Source organism: Myotis yumanensis, unplaced genomic scaffold (genome assembly GCF_028538775.1).
Source record: "Myotis yumanensis isolate MYYU_CA2020_CCGP unplaced genomic scaffold, mMyoYum1.0.hap1 SCAF_14, whole genome shotgun sequence".
NCBI classification, from domain to species: domain Eukaryota; kingdom Metazoa; phylum Chordata; class Mammalia; order Chiroptera; family Vespertilionidae; genus Myotis; species Myotis yumanensis.
Window position 1 is genome coordinate 5,289,082 of NW_027223765.1, and position 20,897 is coordinate 5,309,978.

Here is a 20,897-nt window from a genome sequence, read left to right on the forward strand (position 1 = left end):
CACGCAGGGTGAACTATGTCCAGGCTTCCCCGGGGCCAGTCCAGGGTATGGAAGAAGGAGGCCAGAGAGGCTGCCTCAGGGCAGGCAGGCTCAGGCGCGGACGTGCTGGCTGTGACTGCTGACCTTGAGCAAGCTGCCCGGACAGGGATGAACACAGCCGGGCACCCTCTGTGCCTTTCACCCGGGATCCCGGGAGGAATGAAAGGAACCGACACCAGGCGTGAAGCAGTCATTGAGACCGAGTCCCGTGAATGTGAGCTGTCGCAGTATCTGGGCGCTTTGCTGACCGGCTGGGTGACCTCGTGATGTGACCCAGTTGCGCCGGTGCCTCTACATGTGAAGTGGTTGCTGTCAGCCTTCAAGGAGAGAGGGCCCCGTGAGGAGGCCCTGGCGCTGTGCCTGGGTGGGGTGGGGGTGGGGTGGGGGTAAGTGCCCAACAACTGTGCCTGCAATTATCTTCAGGCCCGAGGCCTCCCCGGTGCTTGCTGGGAGGCGGTGTCTCACACCGTCTGAGGGCGACTTTGCTCTGGGCCCAGCGCTGAGCCCTTCTCAGCTGTTTGCCTGCTGCTCACAGGTCACCGGGGACGCCTCTCGTTTGCAGATGAAGGAACGGAGGCCGGGGACGGGCAGTCGTGGGCCTGGGTCCCAGCTGTTAGGTGGGGGTTGGGTTCTGCACCCACACGTGCCCGTGTCTCCCGCCCAAACTCCTGGCCCCTGCTGTGTTGCCACCGGTTGAAGCCACGGGTGCCATTTACTGAGCGCAGACTGTGCGCCGGGCAACCAGGGCCGCACTTGCTATGCGTCACTGCTCAGTCCGCTGAGGGGAGCGGGCGGGCTCACAGAGGTCCCAGAGCCGCACAAAGTCAGACAGCAACTCAGGGCAGAGTGGGAATCGCCTTCTGCCTCAGCTCAACCTCCGGACCCACGGGCACGATGGCCCGTAATCCTCCGTTGTGGGATGGCTGGCCGCATCCCTGCCTCGACCCACGAGATCCTAGTAGCACCAGCCCCCATGTTTCCACAACCCAAAATGTCTCCAGATATTGTCCAGTGTTCTCTGGGACAGGGGAGGGGCTGGGGGAAGGGGTGGGGAAATCACCCCCTGAGAACTGGGGTTTCCTGGTTGAAAAGGCCACGTTTTCAACTACAGGGGCGGGACTCCAGCCGCTGCCCCTCTGGTTGCCTGTCCATATGGCTCTGAGGAGGAGACATTTCTGCCCCAGGGCCCCAGGCCTGCGTCTGCTTTCCTTCCCACTGGCCCAGCCCCCTCCCCCCAGCGCACACCAGGCCGCAAGTTTTCCGACCCCCCTCCGCCCGGCCCCCGCCTGCCTGTCAGCTGCAGCCTGAGCAGCTGGCCTCGCTGAGCTCAGGGCAAATATTTACAGCTCGGAGCTCACCGGGGACCGCACAGGCTACAAAGGACTGCAGAGGCCAGGAGTCACCCCAGCGGGGCCCAGCCTGGTCCGAGGCAGGCGCCGGGCCCGGGCGGAGGGGCTCGGGGTCCTGCTGGCCGTGCTGTCCTCTGGACGCCCTGCGTAGTTTTAAGTGATACTTGTTTATAAATAAGCCCTTCGCTCCCCAGGGTTGGCACGTCATTCATTGTTAGGCGAGTTTATTATTTCTCTTGCCTTTCTGTTTCCTTTCTGGAGTGTTTGGGTAAATTTCTCTCAGAATCAAAAATACGGAACTTGGATGAACACTGGACGCTGGTGAAGCTCTGAGGGGGAGGGTGATCGGGGGCCTTCAGCTGGGGGCCCAGATGTTGCCTGTGGAGTGTACAGAGCAAGTCTCCCGGCGTCGGAGCCCCGACTGCTCCCTGGGGCCAGCCGAGCCCCAAGAGTAGCGGCCGGAGGGCTGCGCTGGTTCCTCTCCGGCCCCAGCCCCGCCTCAGCCAGGGCTCCCGGATGCTCCTCCGGCCCCAGGTGCCCCCTCGGGGCCCTTGCTGCTCCGCAGGCTGTGTGAGAACTGGCTTATTACATCGGGTGAACTCTGCCCCGCCGGACGGACACTGTTTATTCTCCAAAGGCAGGCGGGTCGGTGTCCCAAGGAAGCTCCTGCCTGCACAGCAGCGTTGCTTTTTCATGCGCCCTCATGTCTGCACCTGTGGCAGCTGAAGGAGACGGACGCGGCCAGGAGCTTTCGGCACCAGCGCTTCAGGGTCTCGCCCTTGTCCCATAAAACGCCCTGGCGTCGTCTAATGTGTCTTCGCCGGCCGAGTGCTCAGGGTGTGCTGGTGCTGTTCTCAGGTTCGCTTCTCGAACACCCCACGCACGATCGGAATCACCAGGAGAGCTGGTTCACACAGATTCCCGCGTCTTACTCCGAGGTTCTGACCCACGACGGGCGTGGGGTCCGCGTTGGTGACACGCTCCGAGCCAGGCGGGCCACCTGTCACGCTTCGTAGCTTCTCAGCTCGACAGAGGTTCGGCTCCGTGCAGAGAAGCATGCGCTGGGCTCCTCTGCGGACTTACTTCCCAATCGTTGTCTACACGGCCCTCCTGAACGCTCTGGGGAACACCAGGGCGAGTTCCGGAACCCCCTGACCGCCTGCACGACGCGGTCCGTTAGGCGGCCTCGCTTTAACCGACGTGAAGCCCCGTGTGGCTGCCACAGCCTTGGCGATGCTGGGCTCGAGCGAGCGAAAGGGCTCCATTCCCAGCCTCAGTTTCCCTCCCTGACATACCCACCTGATTCTGAGAATAGGCACTCCACAGCAAAGCATCTTGGGATTCCTGGGCACAGCGTCCCCGGAATTGTTAACGTGGGCTCCTCCTGACCCCTCTGCTGTGCCCCACCCCCCACACCGTCTGTCCTTAAATCCTGTCGAGTTTACCCCCACACATGCCTGTGCCTTGAAGGTGGGCACTGGTCTCAGCCCCATCGGATGTCCACCTTTGCCCACACCGGGGCCTCTGGATCTCGGCCCTGCGCTCTCGTGGCCTGTGTGTCGGGGGTGGGCGTGCAGGGCCTTGAAGGCTGCTGAGCAGCATCCCTGGCCTCTGCTCCGGGCTGAGACATGAAGGAGGGGAGGCTGGTGACTGGGTGAGGCCACAGGTTGCCGTGTGACGTGTTCGTCCCGCGGAATCACAGCTGGGGGGGTCCGCCCCATGGCCCCTGCCGTCCTGTGAGAGGCTTGTCGCCCTGGGCAGCCTGTGCCTTCCTCTGATTTGGGGAAGGAATGCTTCAGGATGGGGAGCTGGGGGGCTACCTTCAGGCACGGAGCCACCGTCTGCCGTCCACCGCGTGGGAGCGTGAGCGGCGGTGGCGCCTTGGACGGGGCGTTGGTTCCCAGGACGCGTGGGCAGACGCCCGGATTTCACCAGGAACTCGGGCGAGCCCCGCGTGAGACCGGGGGTGCACCTGACGTCAGACTCCGGGGCCAGGGACGTGGATGTTCGGGCATCCGCAGGTTATTTCACTATAACAGCAGACGGACATGTGTATTTGGCCAGGGAAGCACTGAGACTCTTCACGTATTTCTCTCACATTATTTTTTAAAAGTCTGTTTGGCTTATGGATGACCATTTTGTGTCTGAACAAGCGATTTCTGTTCCCCGTCCATGTCCCCTGTCCCCGGTGTCCCTCTCCCCCTCTCCGCACTCACTTTGGGGACAGATACGAGTCGATAGCAGTTCGGTTGACTCTCATCCACTTTGTTGTTTTGTGTTTTTGGTTTTTTCCCTTTTGTTCATCCTCACCTAGGATATTTTTCTATTGATTTTTAGAGAGAGTGGAAGGGAGAGACGAGAGAAACACGGATGTGAGAGAGACACATCAATTGATTGCCTACCGCGTGCACCTTGACCAAGACCGGGGTACCTGGAACCCAAGTACATACCCTTGACTGGAATAGAACTTGGGACCCTTCAGTCCTCAGGCCGACGCTCTAGCCATTGAGCCACACCCGCCAGGGCTCTTTGAATTCACTTCCGAGCATCGTCCCAGTGACTCACCCTCAGGCCTGAGCGCTTCCTCTCTGTCCTTTGTCCGAGAATTCTTTCCCTGGAAGGGAGGCGCGTGGCAGGGGGTGGGGTGGTCCATGCCACTGACCGTTAGGATCAGTTTGAAGGACAGGACCCAGACGTCTTGTGTAGGGAGTGAGACACCGCCTTCTTTACATGGAATGTCTGGCACCAGCTCCGCTCCCCCCGCCCCCGCTCCCACCCTGCACATTTCTGCGCTTTCCCGTCACCGGCCGCAGACAGAGCCGCGTCCCAGCTGTGCAGTCTCTGGGAGCTTCGCATAATCCGAGGCTGAGGTGTCGGGTCCCCCAGATACACAGACGGGCGGTCAGTCAATTACAGTTCTCAGAACCCGCCGGGCGGCGAGTCCCACAGCTGCGGGAACCAGGGACACCCGTCCTAGGGAGGAGAGAGACCGCACTGACAGGCGTGGACGGACGCCGGGGACCGCCACACCCACAGGAGGTGGCGTGCGTCCAAGCGCCCCAGCTGGGCCTTTTGGAGAACAGTGCCATAGAAGCGGGACTTTGCCCATAGAAGGCAGTTTGCATTCTATAAAAATAAACAGCCGCCAGAAGGTGTCTTTTGACAAAGGACATTGGATTTTTCCTTGTCCTCTGTGACTTCTGTTCCCCCCACAACTCCTATCCAGTGAGACCTTGAGCTGAAAGCTGGGCAGACTGTGATCTGGGCAGTCTTAACATCGATCTAGTGCAGGGGCCGTTTGGATATTTATAACATCATTCCCGGCCCAGACAAAATTCAACTTAAAAAAAAAGTAGCCTGCTCTATTCGGTCAAACATTTAATTAACTCGCCCCTCATGCCTTGGCCAGGCCGGACCAAATGATTTTGTAGGCCTTCTATGGCCCGCGGGCCGGACGTTACCCACCCCTGCTCTAGCGTGTCATCTTCTTAGTGAATCACCGTGAGGCTGAGCACACCGAGCTTCCATTTCTGCTGGCACTTACAGGCGGACACGATGTGACCGTCCAACGAGACCCTGCAGTGTTCTGAGGCCCAACTGCCCCTGGGCGGGGTCCTGGCTGGACGCTGGGGTGCTGAGGATCTGCTAGAGCCCCCTGCCCCTCCCCACAAGGAGGCAGGGATGTCGCTGGACCCCAGGCTGGCAGGCGTCTTTCTTTTCCCCCGACCCCAGGTTCTCGGTGGAAGCTCCTTGCTCCCCTGGGTTCTGGCTCCCGGAGACACGTGCCATCTGGGAAGAGAGATTTGAAGCTGATGTTTTTAGTGATGTGATCGCGCATTCTCCATTAGTCTTATGTGTGTGTCTGTTTGTGCCTGTGTGTGTGTGTGTGTGATATGTGTGTATGAGGATCTGTGTGTGTGTGTGTGTGGGGGGGGGAGAGGATGTGTGTATGTGTGTGTGTGTGTTCTGTGTGTAGATGGCAATGTGTGTGTGTGTGTGTGTGTGTGGAGGGCAATGTGTGTGTGTGTGTGCGCACGCTTTGTGTGTGGGAGAGGATGTGTGTGTGTGTGTGTGTGTGTGTGTGTGGAGGGCAATGTGTGTGTGTGTGTGTGTGTGTGTGTGTGGAGGGCAATGTGTGTATATGTGTGTGGGAGAGGATCTGTGCGTGTGTGTGTGTGTGTGTGTGTGTGTCTGTGTCTGTGTCTGTGTTCTGTGTGTTCGGCTCCTCTGGCACAGCTGTCCGGCCCGTGTGAAGCGGGCTGTGCACAGCATGGGTGATGGAGCCCCACCCAGACCCCAGGCCGGGGCACAGTGGTCAGTCAGAGCTGAGCCCAGGCCACGCAGGTGCTGCATTTATTCCCAGAAAGAGCAGAAAGCAAAGGTTTGATCAGGAAACAGTAAATATCAGGATAAAGTCTCTCGTGCGATAAGCTGTCAGTGTTTCCAAGAAAGCTTATACTGAAGGGCTTCATGTTTTAAAATGCCGCATTTAAATAAGCCCGTGTTGAAACAGGATACGTGAGCAAAGCAATTGCGAGCCTACAGTCAGTGCACACACGTGATGTGCGAACCGGTAACATGTCAGCCGTGTGTCAGCAAGCGTGGGGTTAACGCCACACCCGTCAGGTCACAGTTCGCACGCACGGGGGCTCCTCTGTTCGTGTTCATCGGTCTGTCCCGTGAGCGAGTTTGCTCGGCGGCCCTGGCTTCTCCGTCCCGGGACAGGCGCCCATGGCCGTGAGACCTGCCGGGCGACTCCGCGTGTTTGTTGTGAGGCTTCGAGTTGACCCGCCCACCTTGAGCCGAGTGCTGTCAGTCACTCCGCGCTGCACCTCCTGTGGTCGCCGTGTTACCTGTGACAACGCCCGCTCTTTCACTAGATCAGGATTCCTCAGGTTCCCTTGGGTTTGCACCTGACTTTTTTTGTTTGTTTGTTTGTTTTAATATTTTTATTGAGTTCAGAGAGGAAGGGAGAGGGAGAGAGAGAGAAACATCAATGATGAGAGAGAATCATTGATCAACTGCCTCCTGCACACCCCCTACTGGGGCTCCAGCCCACAACCTGGGCCTGTGCCCTGACCAGGAATTGATCATGACTTCCTGGTTCATAGCTTGCTGCTCAACCACTGAGCCACACTGGGGGGCTGCACCTGACTTTCCATGTGCTGTCCGCAACGTCACCCCAGCAGAGAGGACTGGACGGCCGTACATGTGCTCAGACAGCCGGGCAGACTGTGGGTACCGTTCCTGACCTAATGGGGGTGCTCAGGTGGGGAGCAGACAGACAATGGTGCTGACAGCCTGAGTACCTGGGTGCATCATGGGAAGACGCACTTGCAGATCAGGGTCTGATGGAAGGCGCTCACCAGGAGTCTCCCATGGTCACACCAGGGCCTCAAGGTGTTCGCAACCTAAACACAGGGCATGGCTTCCGCTTGGCCCAGCAGTTCCCTTGCTTACAGTCCCCAAGAGTGATGTCAGCTGGTGATCCATGAGTCCACTTAGAAGGAGCGAGTCCCTGCCACCTGCTTTCTGTTGGTGAGTAATTGTGACCTCCTCTGTTCCCTGCAGGGCGAAGAGACCAAAAGCCTGACCCTGGTCCTGCACCGCGACGCTGGCTCCCTCGGCTTCAACATCATCGGGGGACGGCCGTGTGCGGTAGGTCCCTTCCTTCCTCAGTGGTTTTCCTTCCCTGGGCGGCTGGGAGAGGGACGGGTCTGGGGAGGGAGGGCGGAACCTCCATCGCGTCCTTCGCTCACTCCTGTAGTTGGAGACTTCGTTATTTATGTCTCGTCCCCGCACTCGCGGACTCTGGTTGTCTCCTACGGTGGCATCGTCCTGGTAATATGTGGCTTGTTCACGCTGCTCGGATCGGGGGTGACGTCTGCGTGTGGGGCAGTCGAGCTGCCCAGGTGGTGGGGTGCGTGCAGGTGGCACTGAACTGGAGTGTGGGCTCCGCTCCGGGTCATCGCCACAAGTCGGGGATGGGCCCTTGTTGTGGGTCTGTAAGCTTCTTTCCTCCCCCCATGGCCTGGTCCACCCCCTTGTCTGGAGAGAAGGGGCCAAGTTCCCATCCATCAGGGTAACTGCCAGGGTGTGTCGGTACCGGGCTCCGGGGAGGAGGCAAACCTGCGGTCAGGGTGTCAGCTCCAGGTGGGGTCACCTGAATGGTGTCGAAACTGTGTTGTGCACAGAGGTGCTGTCCCCCAGCTTGGTTGTTGCATTTATAGAGCACAGGCAGATTTCGCATTGGGCCTACACGGTCTTGCTTTAACCTAAACTGGTGTTTGCTGTTGCCCCTTCTCTCTGGGTTTTGCTGGGACGTTCAGATGCTCCTAGAGAACAGTGACTCGTGTTGGCTGCCGTTTTCTGCAAGAGGAACCCAAGCCAAAACCCCATCCCATCTCCCTCTTCCTTTCAGCCAAGAAATGCACAGCCGTTAGAACAGAGTGAACACAGATCTCTTTCACTCGCTCTGCTGACATCACCTCCAAGGGAGAGCTCGGGCTTGTCCATAAATCCTTTGTGGTCCACGGAGACGCCCCAGCGTCTCTGGTGGAATGTTCCGCCCCCTGAAATGCTGGTCTTCTGCATCCGTGTGTGTGTTTTAGACGTTTCTCAGTGGGAGACAGTATTGCACTCAGAGTGTGCGCTCGAATAGTGGCGCATTCAAACTATCCTGAGTTTGAACCTAACCTATGCTACCTTTTAGCTGTGTGACCTTGGGCAAGTTACTTAACCTCTCTGTCCCAGGTTTTCCATGTGTGGAATGAATACGAATAGTGCCACTTGTGGCCGTCGTGTGCATTACATGGTGGGCAGGGGGGTAGATATTGGGAGAAACACTGACTGCTCGGTTTAGGCTGTGACTTGGGTTTCTGTGAATCTCAGTTATAGCTCCGTGTGTCTGTGAACGTCATCTGCGTTCCATCATCTGGGGCACTGGTTGCCAAACTGCGGCTGGAGAGCCACATGTGGCTCTTTGGCCCCTTGAGAGTGGCTCTTCCACAAAATACCACGTGCGGGCGCACACGTACAGTGCGATTGAAACTTCGTGGCCCATGCGCAGAAGTCGGTATTTTGTGGAAGAGCCACACTCAAGGGACCAAAGAGCTGCATGTGGCTCTTGAGCCACAGTTTGCTAACCACTGATTTGGGGAGCGTGGGATCCCCCTTAGTCTCTGCTGTGGCACTTGAACAGGTGGATGGAACCACCTCCAGAGTCCTCCCTCCCCTGGGGGATCACAGGGGCTTTGTGGCTGTTCAAAGAGAAAAATGTGGTCTTTTCATAGTTATTTTTAAAATTCATATTTTTTTTGTTGATTTCAGAGAGGTAGGGAGAGGAAGAGAGAGAGAGGATCAATGATGAGAGAGGATCACTGATCGGCTGCCTCCTGCACACCCCACACTGGGATCGAGCCCGTACCTCGGGCCTGTGCCCTGACTGAGAGTCGAATCTGGGACCCTTCAGTCTGCAGGCCGGTGCTCAACCACTGAGCGACACTGGCGAGGGCCATAGTTATTTTTTAACAAGCGGAGTTCCGAGTTTTCGTGCAGATTGGCAGGGAGGTGGGCGTCTCCGCCACCTGGACTTGGAGTTTGTGTGGAGCGGCCTGAGCCCTCCCAGGCGTTGTGTCTGGAACCCACACTGCTGGGCGTTCAGTTTACAAGTCGCTGGCGCTCGGTGCCAGGCTTGGGAGAGTCCATGGCGGTGCTGCTTGGGAAGACGGCCGTGACCAGGCCGTGAGCGCGCGTTTTATGAGCGTGGGGGTGCGTTTTGACTTTGAGAAAAGGAAGGCGTGTGGGCAGGGAGCTTGCGCCTGTCCCTGGAAGTTTCTGTCCGGGCGCGGGAAGATCTGCAGGGATTTGAGGAGAGTGGGGATCAGAAATTACTAGGATGGGGGGGGCGGGGGGCGCGCGGGGGTGGTGATGGCTTTCCTGATGCAAACCAGAGCAAAAATAAAACACTATTGTCACAGTGAGATGATTACATAGTGCAGTGGTTCTCAACCTTCTGGCCCTTTAAATACAGTTCCTCATGTTGTGACCCAACCATAAAATTATTTTCGTTGCTACTTCATAACTGTAATGTTGCTACTGTTATGAATCGTCATGTACATATCTGATATGCAGGATGGTGTTAGGCGAGGGGGGCAGATGCAGTGGAGAGGTGGCACATGCCGTGGTGTGTAGAGCAAGTGTGAACGCTGACCGAGGTGCCTGGGCTGGCGGTGGCCGGATTTATTCTGTACCGTCTGGTGTGGTTTGAATTGTTTTGCCATCGTCTGTGTTCCTTTCAGTTTAGAACAGAAACTGGGGGAGCAGACCGCGTTCACTGCGTTGCCGCTTGGGCTGTTTCTGGAGTGTGATCTGCGTTGCCTGCCCACTGGCGTCTGCGCTCACCGTGTGTGTTTTTAATCCCAGGACCACCAGGATGGCTCGTCCAGTGAAGGAATCTTCGTGTCCAGGATTGTGGACAGCGGGCCGGCGGCCAAGGACGGGGGCCTGCAGATCCACGACCGCATCGTGGAGGTACGTGGGCGCGGCCAGCGGCCGTGGGGCCTGGCGGTGGGTGCGCGGCAGGCACCGTGTCCGGCTGTGTGGGACGGGGACGTGGGCTGCCCGGTGCCGGTGCTGTGTGTGTGACTTACCGAGGAGCCGATCGCGAGTGGCGTGGTCACCGCGTGGTCTTTGCTCGCGGCCGTGCGTGGGTTCTGTGCCGCGTGGAGCTCTATGCGGAAGCCTGGGCGCGCTGCGTGGCCCCGGTGCACACGGGACTGTAGACGTCGGTCCCCAGGGAAGAGCTGTGTAGGCGCTGAGAGGTTCTGCCGTCCCCGGGCTCACAGCTCGGGCGTTTCTGAGTCTTTTCTTGTTTGTCTTCGCCGCCTGTGGTTGTAGAGGCTGGTTGTCGGGGGCGAGCAGGCGGCTGGTGTTGAGGATGTCACGCTTCCCCACCCGGCCGGCTTCCTGCTTTCCTTGCCGAGGACCAGGTTTGTGCGTTTACGCGGTGGGAGCCTCGCCCCACAGCGCGTGGTGTCCCGGGCGCCCGGCTGCCTCCGAGGGGGGACCTGCTCATCCTCCTTGCGCGGGCTCTTGTCTCCAAGTTCGTACAGGGGAGCATTTTTGCAGGAGTTTTTGACATTGGGTGGCCCTTCCGGTGCGTGGACACATGGGCTCCATCTGTGGGCTCTGCTGGCGGACGCGTGGACTGTGGGCCCACGGTGCTGTGCAGGGCCCACAGGAGCTGGTGCGTTAGGGGGACACCGGCAAACGGCGCAGCCACCTGGTGATCACGTTCTGCGCACAGGCACGCGGCCTCGGGGTTTCTGGGTGCTTTCCTGGCCCGTTTCCAAAGTGTGTGCCGAGCCGTGAGCTGAGCCGGTGGGACACTTGGGGCCGGACAAGCTGCTCTCCCGTCTCCCTCAGGTGCGACCCTGTGCGAGGCCATGGCTGGGGGCTCTCCCTCGGGGAGGGGGACGGCCGTCCCACCAGGAGACGGCAGGGGAGGGGCTCACAGGCTGTGAGGAGGAGGCTGGGTTTTGTGTCGAGGACACTGTCAGTATCGCCGCAGCCTGTGACTTTCTGAGGGTTCTTAAACCTGGGCTCCTTGTGCCGTGGGTGGGAGTGCACGTGGCCGGGAACTGTCTTGTTCCCGGGAGAGCGGGCACCTCTGGAGACCACTCTTCGGAAAGATGCGAGCAGCTCCCGTTGCCGAGGGGCCGGGGAGCAGCCCGCTTCCCTCAGCGTGGATTCCACCCGTGTCTGTGACGGACGACCCCGCCGCTGGGTGGCGTTTTGCAGAACCCTGACAGCGTGCCATCCCCAAGGGAGCCTCCGTTTCTCTGCCATGCTCGACCCCCACCCCCGACTGTGCCTAATGGGGTGAAGGGCTCTGTGAAATTGTCCACGAGAGAAGTAACACCCGTCCCTGGCGCCCTGACGTCTGACTGTGACATCAGCCACGGGCCCAGCACTTGGCCCAGGGGTGGGGGCTGGGGCGGGGCCCGAACCCGTCGCTGCCAAGCCCCTCTCTGCCCACGTGGGGGCACGTGCTCCTCCCGTGGACTCCCAGCTTCCATGGTGGTTCTGGCTCCACAGGAGCTTTGTCTGTGGCTCCCACTTACCCCTTCAGAGCAAGCACATAGCGATGAAGAATAAATCAGGAGTGACGGTGTCCCATTGAGATTTTCACACGAAGATTCGGTTAAAAGTGAGGTCTTTGGTACTTTTCCGAGGACAGGACAGAGCGTGAAGCCCTGGGGAAGGTACACATCACATGCCGTCACCGGCTGCACGTGGCCGCCAGACACTCAGCGGGGAGTTACAGGGTTTGGGGGACAGTCACCGTGTCTTATTTTTTTTAATTACAATTTTTACTTTCTGCCCGTGGCTAAGAGTCAGACGGAGCTGGCTGCACGTGCATCGCACCTGGAAGGGGTGTGGGATGGTCCGGCGCGAACTGTAAACGTGCTTTCTGGAGAGGCGCGTGGGGACCTTCTGGCAGGTGGATGAGGGTCTGGAAGGGAGAGGGACAGTGGGGCTGTCCACCAGGTGCCGGGAGGTGGGGTCAGAGGCCGGCGCTGGGGGTGGCGGGCAGACACGCTGGCCGACTGGCAGCAGCGAGCCCTGACCTGCAGGGATGCCCGTCCCTGGGACCGACGACAGGGGGCGCTGCAGAGCTCAGGCGCCTCTGTGATGACTGGTGTCCCTGGGCCCCGCTGCACCGAGTGCCACCCAGTGCTCTCCTGGCTCCCTAAGGGGCCGGGCCGCAGGCTGAGACCCTGCTGTGGAGGCCGAGCTGTACCTTCTGTGCTGACCCCCGGCGTCCTTCCTGACATTTACCCCCGCGTCTCACACCTGCCGGGGGCCCATCTGGGTCCTCGCCCGCTGGCAGACAGCAGTCAGCTCTGATATTGGAATATCATCCGGCCTCTGCTCCCTGCACCCCTGGGCCCGGCGGGCAGGGGTGGCCCTGAGGTTGGCAGGTCGGGGGGGTGGGGCCGAGGCGGGTGCTGCTCTGGGGACGCTCTGGAGCAGGTCACGTGACCGAGCTCTGTGTCTGCCGTGTGCAGGGGATTCGCCCGGAAACATCTGTCGCCTGACTTGGCCATAGATTTCCTGGTCACACAGCCAGCTTCTGAGGGTCACACTGCAGGAGGTCAGACGTTAGAGCAGGAGGGGCAGGTGACTGTGTGTCCCCAGGTCTCGGGACATCGGACCTCTGACAGCGACAGGTGGAGTCTGCCAGCTGTCCACACGGGGCATAGCAGCGGCTTTAAATAGCCTCGTCCCCGGTGCCAGGCGGGGCGGGGTGGGGGGTGGGGCTGGGGGGTTAGGAGCAGGCAGCTGCTTTATTTGGAAGCAAGTGAGTGACTGTAGCTGCCGGCGAGGAGGAGTGTGGAAGCCCTGTTATTGCTTTTTTTTAAAAGAGTTTTTAAAATTGATTTCAGGAAGGGAAGGGAGAGGGAGAGAGAGAGAAACCTCAGTGATGAGAGAGAATCACTGATTGGGTGTCTCCTGCACGCCACGCCCCACACTGGGGATCGAGCCTGCAACCCAGGCCTGTGCCCTAGACCCTGACCTCCTGTTTCATAGGTCGATGCTCAACCACTGAGCCATGCTGGCCAGGCTGTGCTTTTTTTTTTTAAGACAAATCTAAAGGTGTGATACGAAGATGAGGGGATCCGTATTGGAGAAGCCGCTCTGGGTTTTATGAACGACCCGGGACAAGCGGCTGCACTTCCGACGCCCAGGCTTCGTGTCTCAGTGAAGACCACGCTTTCTGCGCAGCGGCAGGCCCCGGAGCCGCGTGCTCTGGGCTCCACGCGCTTCCCCGCAGCGAGTTGCCCCCGGCAGGTGCGCCTTGGGAAATACTTTGCGTGGGTCCCCTGTGCTCCGCCGTCTCGGTGGCTTGGGTGAAATCGGTGTAGCTGAGTTCCGGAAGGTTCCTTCTCCCGCTTGTGTTTTGAAGGTGCCATTATCTGCGGTGGAAGTTTCACACACACAGACACACACACACACACACACACACACACCCAGGAAACACTGGCTTCATTCAGGCAAGTTGTCAGGGAAGCGCTGATCCCGGTGGGACCGGGAGGGCCTCTCCGGAGGGGATGTGACGAGGGTCAAATGGGAGTTCTTTTAATTTTTTGAGGAAACACCATCCTGCTTCCCACCGCGGCTGCGCCAGTCTGCATTCCGCCCGCAGTGCACGAGGGCTCCCTGTTCTCCACACCCTGACGGCAGCCATTGTGACAGGGGTGAGGGGACAGCTTGCTGTGGTTTTAATTTGCATCTCTGATCATCAGTGACATCGAGCATCTTTTCTTATGCCTCTGGGCCACCTGCACGTCCCCTCAGAGCCGTGTCTATTCAGGCCCTTGCCTGCTTTTTACTGGATTGTTTGTTTGGTGTTGAGTTGTATGAGTTCTCTATACGTTTTGGATATTCGCCCTGTACCCGTTGGATCATCGGTGAACATTTTCTCCCGTTCCGTGGGTCGTCTTTTCATTGGTTGATGGTTTCCTCTGCTGAGCAGAATCGTCATAGTCAGACGTAGCCCCGTTTGTCAATTCCGACCATAGAAGTCTTAGAAGAAATCACAGGCAGTGACGTGGCCGGCCGTTCTCTCGTGAATGTTTTTGTTGCTCTGTCTCCTCGCGCACAGGAAAGGAACTAGAAATGATCCGATGTGTTCACAGTCTTTCAGGCCATCCTATCGAGTTACACAAGTCCGAGTGTTTGCCACAGGGATGGAGCCTGCCCAGCTTGGAGGTTTCCTGTGCGTTAGGGAGCGAGCGTTTCCAGGACCACACTTCGGAGCAGCGAGGTCTCCTGGTCTCCTCTCCTCGCAGCCTCGAGAGCTGGCGGGGTGGACCGGTCGCACTCGACCTCACACTGCAGTTGGGATTGTGTTGTACGTGATTGTTTAGCGCCGGTCTGGACAGAAACGGGCGCGACGAGGGGGAAACGTGGATTCGGTTGAAAAATGACCTTCATGTCTTCTGGGTTGAGTCAGTATTGGCCACGGCCTTTGGCTGTTTTGTGGGAATAAATGTGCTTGTTGGACTGAACTGGTGACTTCATCTGTTTTCTCAGACGTGTTGGGGAAGCCGAGCAGCCACCGCCCCCCCCTGCCCCCCCAATCAGTCCGGTCAAGTGCTCGGCTTGGCGGTGGGAGCTCCCACCGTCTCAGCCAAGAAGGCACGTCTGTCCGGGCCGTGGTCTCGGTGCTGAGGGATTAGTGGTTGAGAGGCTCCGAGAGAGGGGTTAGCGTGCGCTTCGGCCCCGGGAGGTACTCAATGTTGGACATTCTTTCCTTTTGAGGCGAGTGTCAAATATCGGAGGGCCCGACCGGCTCGTTAATCCTGACAACTGTCCCTGCTCTGTGATGTTGGAATAAAGGGTGTTTGCCCCGTTAATGTCAGCCTCCCGGCCTCGCAGCACCGAGACGTGCTGATGGCCTTCCCGGTGCCAGGAGCCAGGAGCCAGGAAACCTGCACTGTGGCTGAGACGGAACAGTCTGTCCTCGGGGCGGGAACACCATCAGGATCTGCTGAGATTGATTTATTTATCTTTAAGATATTTTTATTGATTCCAGAGAGGAAGGGAGAGGGAGAGAGAGAGAGAGAAACATCACTGATGAGAGAGAATCATGGATCGGCTGCCTCCTGCATGCCCCCTACTGGGGATCGAGCCTGCAACCCAGGCATGTGCCCTGACCGGGAATTGAACTGTGACCTCCTGGTTCATAGGTCGACGTTCAACCACTGAGCCATGCTGGCCGGGCTTGATTTTTTTTTTTAATTATTATTATTGTCTTTGAAAGGCTTTAGAGACCCGAGCTTGGGTATCTGCAGAAGGAAGGTGCTACATAAGTGATTTTTAACCTTGTTTTCTGTGTGAGTCGAATTCCATGGACACAACCTAATTGATTTCTGGACAGCTATCCTGTTGTCCCTCACTCAAGTGAAGTCCGAAATTGCCTGAGACATTCACCCCCAAATCTAAGCCTGTCTCCAGCCCGAGGACGCTGGCCCTGCGAGGGGGTGGGGGGCGGTGCATTCAGACACCAGCTCTCGGCTCTGCTCTCTGGGTCTGAGTGGGCCCTGGGGACAGAGCTCAGGGACCCACCTGCTCCAAGGTGGGACCAGGTGACTCTCCGGGCTGCCCCTCAGGCAGCTGTGGCTTTGATTTGATTGAAAGGTGTGTGGCCTGGAGCCGACTTCAACCCGGTGCCATGGTCTTTGAAAAGTGTCCCTGGGCCCAGACCTGTTTACCTAGGAATTCCGCCCTCCAGGGAGCGTGGCTTCAAATGAACTCACTACGGATTTATGCCCAAATGGAGCCCTTCTGACCCAAAAGGCGTGATGCAAGAGCAGTGGTGGCCGATGCTATCAGTTTTCTCAGATCCGGGTTTTGCCACGAAGGCAGGGTTTATGGTGGAACAGCTGTGGGCAGGGGGTAGAGCTGCCCACCCCTGCGTGTGGAGAAGAAAGGGATAGAGACCCTTTAAAGGGAGAAGCACAGGCACCCGGAGCCTCTCCCTTGGGAGCCGACTCCCTCAGTGGTTCGTGGGGGGGGGGGGGGGGGGGGGGGGGGGCGTCTGCGTGTTGTTGAAGTGACGTTTTCATTTCTTCATGAGGAAAGTCATGGGTAAGGTGGACGCTTATGAAAGGGAATCCTAAGGGCTCAGTCCACACACGGGACGGAGTGAAACGAGGCTTTTTTCTTGAGGGTTTGCATGCTCGTCGAAGCAGGTGACTGTGATGACGAAGACCGGGGCCTTTGTAGGGCTGCCGCACAGGTGTTCGCGCCCACAGCCAGGTGACCAGGAAGAAGCACGGGCAAGTTCAAGGACCGGACGCTCAGGGTGACCACCTGATGGAGCTCGGGGTCCTCTCTCCTGGGCACCCAACCCCCGTGCCCTGGGGACTGGAGGCGTCACATGTGACAGCTGGAGGCTCCTCTGGCCTCTGGGACTAGCCTGAGGCGGCAGCCAGTCGGCTGGAGTGGCCAATTTCCTCACAGGGGACACATCACTTTCTAGATGGTTCTGGGGACCCACTGTCCATCACTGAGGTCACAGGGGGAGGCTGGGGCCGGCGGGGAGCAGGTGCGGGGTGGGTGAGGGGGCGGGTGAGGGCGGGCGAGGACTCCCCTGCCTCCAGGTGAGTTCATCCTGAGAGTGTTATTTATGAGCAGCCTTTACCTTGTGACTCATGTAAAGACGAAGGATCCCTATAATTACTGTCATCACCTACCGTTCACGTCTCCCGTCTCGCAATGCCCATCGTGCGGCTCCGGGACTGTGTGCCCAGAGCTGGCCGTCTGTACTCGCTTCTTCACTCATTCATCCCGCTGTGCGTTCACTCATTCATCCATCCGAGAGGTACCCAAGCCCTCTACCTGCCGATTCCCGTCCCCGGTGCCAGGCCAGAGCTGAGAGAGGACAGGAGTCCGGTGGCTCAGGTCCTCGGAGGGAGGGCAGAGCCCGTGAGCCAGACGGGCGTATCCTGGGTCCTGTGTCCGGTGGAGAGCAAGTGCCAGGAGGAGGAGGAGGCGGGTGGGGGGCAGGACGGGGCGGAGGCTGAGACAGGGCCCCTGGGCCTGTTACCCTGACAGCAGCCCTGAGACAGATGAGGAAACTGAGGCTCGCTGTTGAAGAGGCAGCAAGGTGGCCCGGGGTCTTAGTCACAAGCTCTACTTCTATTGTTTTTATTAAGGGCATTTATTATTCCATTTTACTTACTGGTCTGTCTCCACCGTCAGGACGTCCCCTCCACGAAGGCCAGTCCCCCTCCCTGTGTGGCCCCAAAATACCCGGGCCCTTCGTTAATGTGTAGGTGAGAGCTGGAGCTTTAAAGGTGCAGCTGCACATGAATGTTTATGTTCAGAGGCGGAGGGCAGAAAGGAGGAAGGTGACTGAGGAAGGCGGAGGGCAGAGAGGAGGAAGGTGACTGAGGTGTGAAGGTTGCCGTGAAAACACGTTTCTCCGAAACGCGCCGGCTTGGCCTTGGGTGGGCGCAGTTTCCTGAATGACGCCTGGCGGGAAGCAGGGCTCCCCATGGGGTTTAATGCAGAGGATGTTGAATGAGAAGCAGGCTCGGGGCTTGCTCCACCCCGTCGAGCTGATAAAATCTGTTAATCATCCATGTTGCTTTGAGCCCTCGAGGAAGCTTTCAACCTCGGGAACCCAGGCTGTGGCTTTGAGCTTTCATTTCTTTAGTGTGCAGACTGCGGGCCCTGCCTTCTTTGATCGTTGGCACAGGTGCGTGGGTTACGAGTCCCCATTTTACAGGCTGAGGAGGACAAAGGTGTCACCCACCGGATCGGGGGGTGGGCATCCAGGTCCCAGGTGAGCGGGAAGAGCTCCCTGGGTGACGGTGTCCCTGCGGCTCACCTGCCAGGTTCTGAGAGCTCGGGCCCCAATGTCCTGCCACCTGGACGAGGCGCACACCCGGTTCTGGGCGTCCCCTCCAGGGCGAGTCTGGTGAACGACTAGATACTTCCTTCTGCTTTTCCTCGGGGCCTTCTCTGTCCCTTCAGGCCCAGGCTCCTGCTGTGTGGCTTCCAGCGGATTGCTCTCCCTCTCTGGGTACCTCCGTTGCCTTCTCTGCGCAGGTGGGGTGGCGATAGCACTCGGGAAGTTGTCACAGTTCAGCAGGCACTGAGAGTAGGCCGCTCACCTCTGCTTTAACGGGCCAGGTGGTAGGTGTTGTTGGCGTTTGGGGCCAGGTGGTCTTTGTTCTGGCTGCAACGTGGGGGGAAATCCAAGCATTTGAGAATTATTGTTTGTTGTAGAGAATTTGCAGACAAGCCCACGTAGGTGAGTGGCCCCTGGCTTTCAAATGGAAGTGCATGAAAGGTAGCTGTTAGACCTGGGACGCCAAATTGAGAACACAGCCAAATGCAAAGAATAGGGAACTATTTTTAAAGACAGGGTTTTAGTCTGTGTAAGTGTGATTGTAAGAGGCATGTTCTTTCTCCCAAACACTGCTTTTTTATATATTTTTTTGTTGAATCCTCACCTGAGGCTATTTTTTCCATTGATTCCTAAAGAGAGTGGAAGGGAAGGATGGAGGGGAGAGAGAGATCGATGTGAGACACATCGATGGGTTGCCTCCTGCACGCCCCGGCCGGGCTAGGGATCGAACCTGCAACCGAAGTTCATGCTCTTGACTGGGAATGGAACCCAGGAACCTTCCATGTGTGGGCCGGCACTCTAACCACTGAGCACACTGGCCAGGGCCCAAATGATGCTTTTGATTTAGCCAGCTCCTCTACCTTTTGTTGTTATAATGAACATTTTGTACTTTTTAAAAAATTGTCTGCCCACCAGCTTCCCGATGAGCCCCTGGGACACCCCACCCCCAAGCAGCTTCCCCCCTAGCACAGAGCAAACCTGGGATTCAGTTTCATTTTATAAAAAGCACTGGTTCCACTGCAGAGGCCTAATTTTGGAAACAGTTTTATATTTCTTTTTTTTTTCACATTTCAGAAAAAAACACACACGAAAGACAGTTTTTTTTCAGACTTAAAGTAATACGTTTTTGGTTTTTATAGAAAAAAAACATACAGAAAAGCCGGTGACAGTGAAGTCCCACCAATGAGAGAAAACCCCCGAACACTTTGGTGTTTCTCCTACTTTTCATTTTCGTACACAGAAAAAAAATATACTGAGAGTCAGCCATTTAACTTACTCTGTGACTTTTCTTATTTCTGCTTTTCTCTCCTTGCCTGTAAGACACAAATGGAACTAAAGGGCGTCCACTGTTCTGCAGCTCACTGATTAGAGTCGATTCCATGGTTTGAAACAATGTTTTAAAACCTTATTGAATCGCCTGCCTTTTTGAGACACGATGACAAACAACATCATCTCCCCTGTCTTTCCATATTCCTCCCGACACACTGTTCATCCTCAGACATGAGACATTGACATATTAAATGGAAGGTAATGAGGTTAGTTGGTTAAAAGGGGGGAGAAACATTCTAGACTTGTGATGACTTCTCTTTGCAGCCCCTAGTTTGATTACATAGTTTCTAATCGGAGGCCTTGGATTTAAAATGCATCTAAATTAGGAATAAAGAATAGCCACACCACACACTCTTTTTCTTTCTTTTTTTTTTTTTTTTTATCACCACAAACATGAAAGATTCTGATCATCAGATGAGACACAGTCCCGGGAGCCCAGCTTCCTCACTGAAGACTGGTGAGCAGCGTCCAAGCACAGATAACTCATTCTGTGCGGCTGGAGCAGCTGTTGCCTTGAATGGGGCCCTTTTTCCCCGGAAATGGAAAAGGTCTCATGAAGAATGCCTGTGTTGTTTCTTTTTGAAAGCAGCTGGCTTTGCATCCTTGAGCTGGCTTTTTTTTTTTTGGTTCAAAAACAGGCTCTGGAGGTTTTCCCTGTGCAGGGGCTGGAGGGGGAAGGAGGGGCAGCCCTGGCCCGTCCTGTGCAGGCCCAGCCCGGCGTGGGGGTGCGGGGGCCGGGACAGGGAACCCCAACACCAGCCCGGCTGTGTCGTCATCACAGCCCTGCCCTGTGGAGCCGCCCGGGAGGCAGAGGCTGGGGCAGCAGAGGGCGGGGACGGTGGGATCCACAGGGCCGCTCGGGTCCCTGACCAGCCGTCTCTGTGGGGACAGGGAGACCCTGGGGCCAGAAGGCACCCAGGTCCTGGGCTGTTTCTGCAGATTCCCCGTGAGACCCGCATCCTCAGGGCCCCTCGGGTGGCTTTTCTGAGGGTTCCCTCGGGTTCCCTCGGGTTCCCGGGGCGGAGCTGTGCCCCCCGGGGCATCTTCTCTCCTGGGCTGGAGTCACTGTCCGTAGGCCACGTAATGATTGATGAATGTCTGTGCCTCCCTGTCTGTTCCCGGCACCAGGCACCTGCCTACCTCCCCACAGGAAGCCTCAGGAGACCGTCCCCCACTACTGCAGGGCTTCATCTCTCAGCTTTGTTTAGGGACCCAACATCTCCTGGTAAAAACATTAACGTCATTTGCCAAAAGGAAAAAGTTGCAGTGATGGTATTCTTCATGATGCCTATTTACGATACTTTTATATTATTAAAATACTAGAGGCCCAGTGCACAAAATTCATGCAAGGGGCTCGGCCCTCGCAGCCCCGGCTTCGTCCAGAAGGTCGTCCAGAAGGTCGTTCGGCTGTCCAGCCTAATTAGCATATTATGCTTTTATTGTTATACATGTTATTTTATGTCCGTTTTTGTAGCATTAATGTCTGAGCCCATTATTGTTGGCAGAGTCTTTACTTTTTGCTCAGATTCTTTTCTTAAGTGAAAACATTCATCGCTTCTGAATGATGAGAGCTTATCTTTGCGATTTCCTAGGTGTTTCAGCCACTCGCCAGATTTCAGCGATGAGAGAGCGAGTGTGTAATGGTTGCTCATGTTACGGTGAGGACCTGGCGCGGATTCCTCAGCCCGAGGCAGGCGGTGGGGCCATCGTCAGGATGGTTTTTCCTCCCGGTCCGTGGGCGTGTTCGTACC

General features: G+C 57.3%; 1 protein-coding gene across 1 annotated transcript in view; it reads left to right on the forward strand.

Annotated features, from left to right (window-relative positions):
- Nucleotides 1–20,897, forward strand: part of PDZRN3 (PDZ domain containing ring finger 3) — a 90,369-nt gene that overhangs the window by 1,118 nt on the left and 68,354 nt on the right. Inside the window, exons 2-3 of the mRNA XM_070391468.1 lie at nt 6,960–7,046; nt 9,813–9,920. Of these exons, the coding sequence (XP_070247569.1) occupies nt 6,960–7,046; nt 9,813–9,920 (195 nt within the window). The remainder of the gene's footprint in view (nt 1–6,959; nt 7,047–9,812; nt 9,921–20,897) is intronic.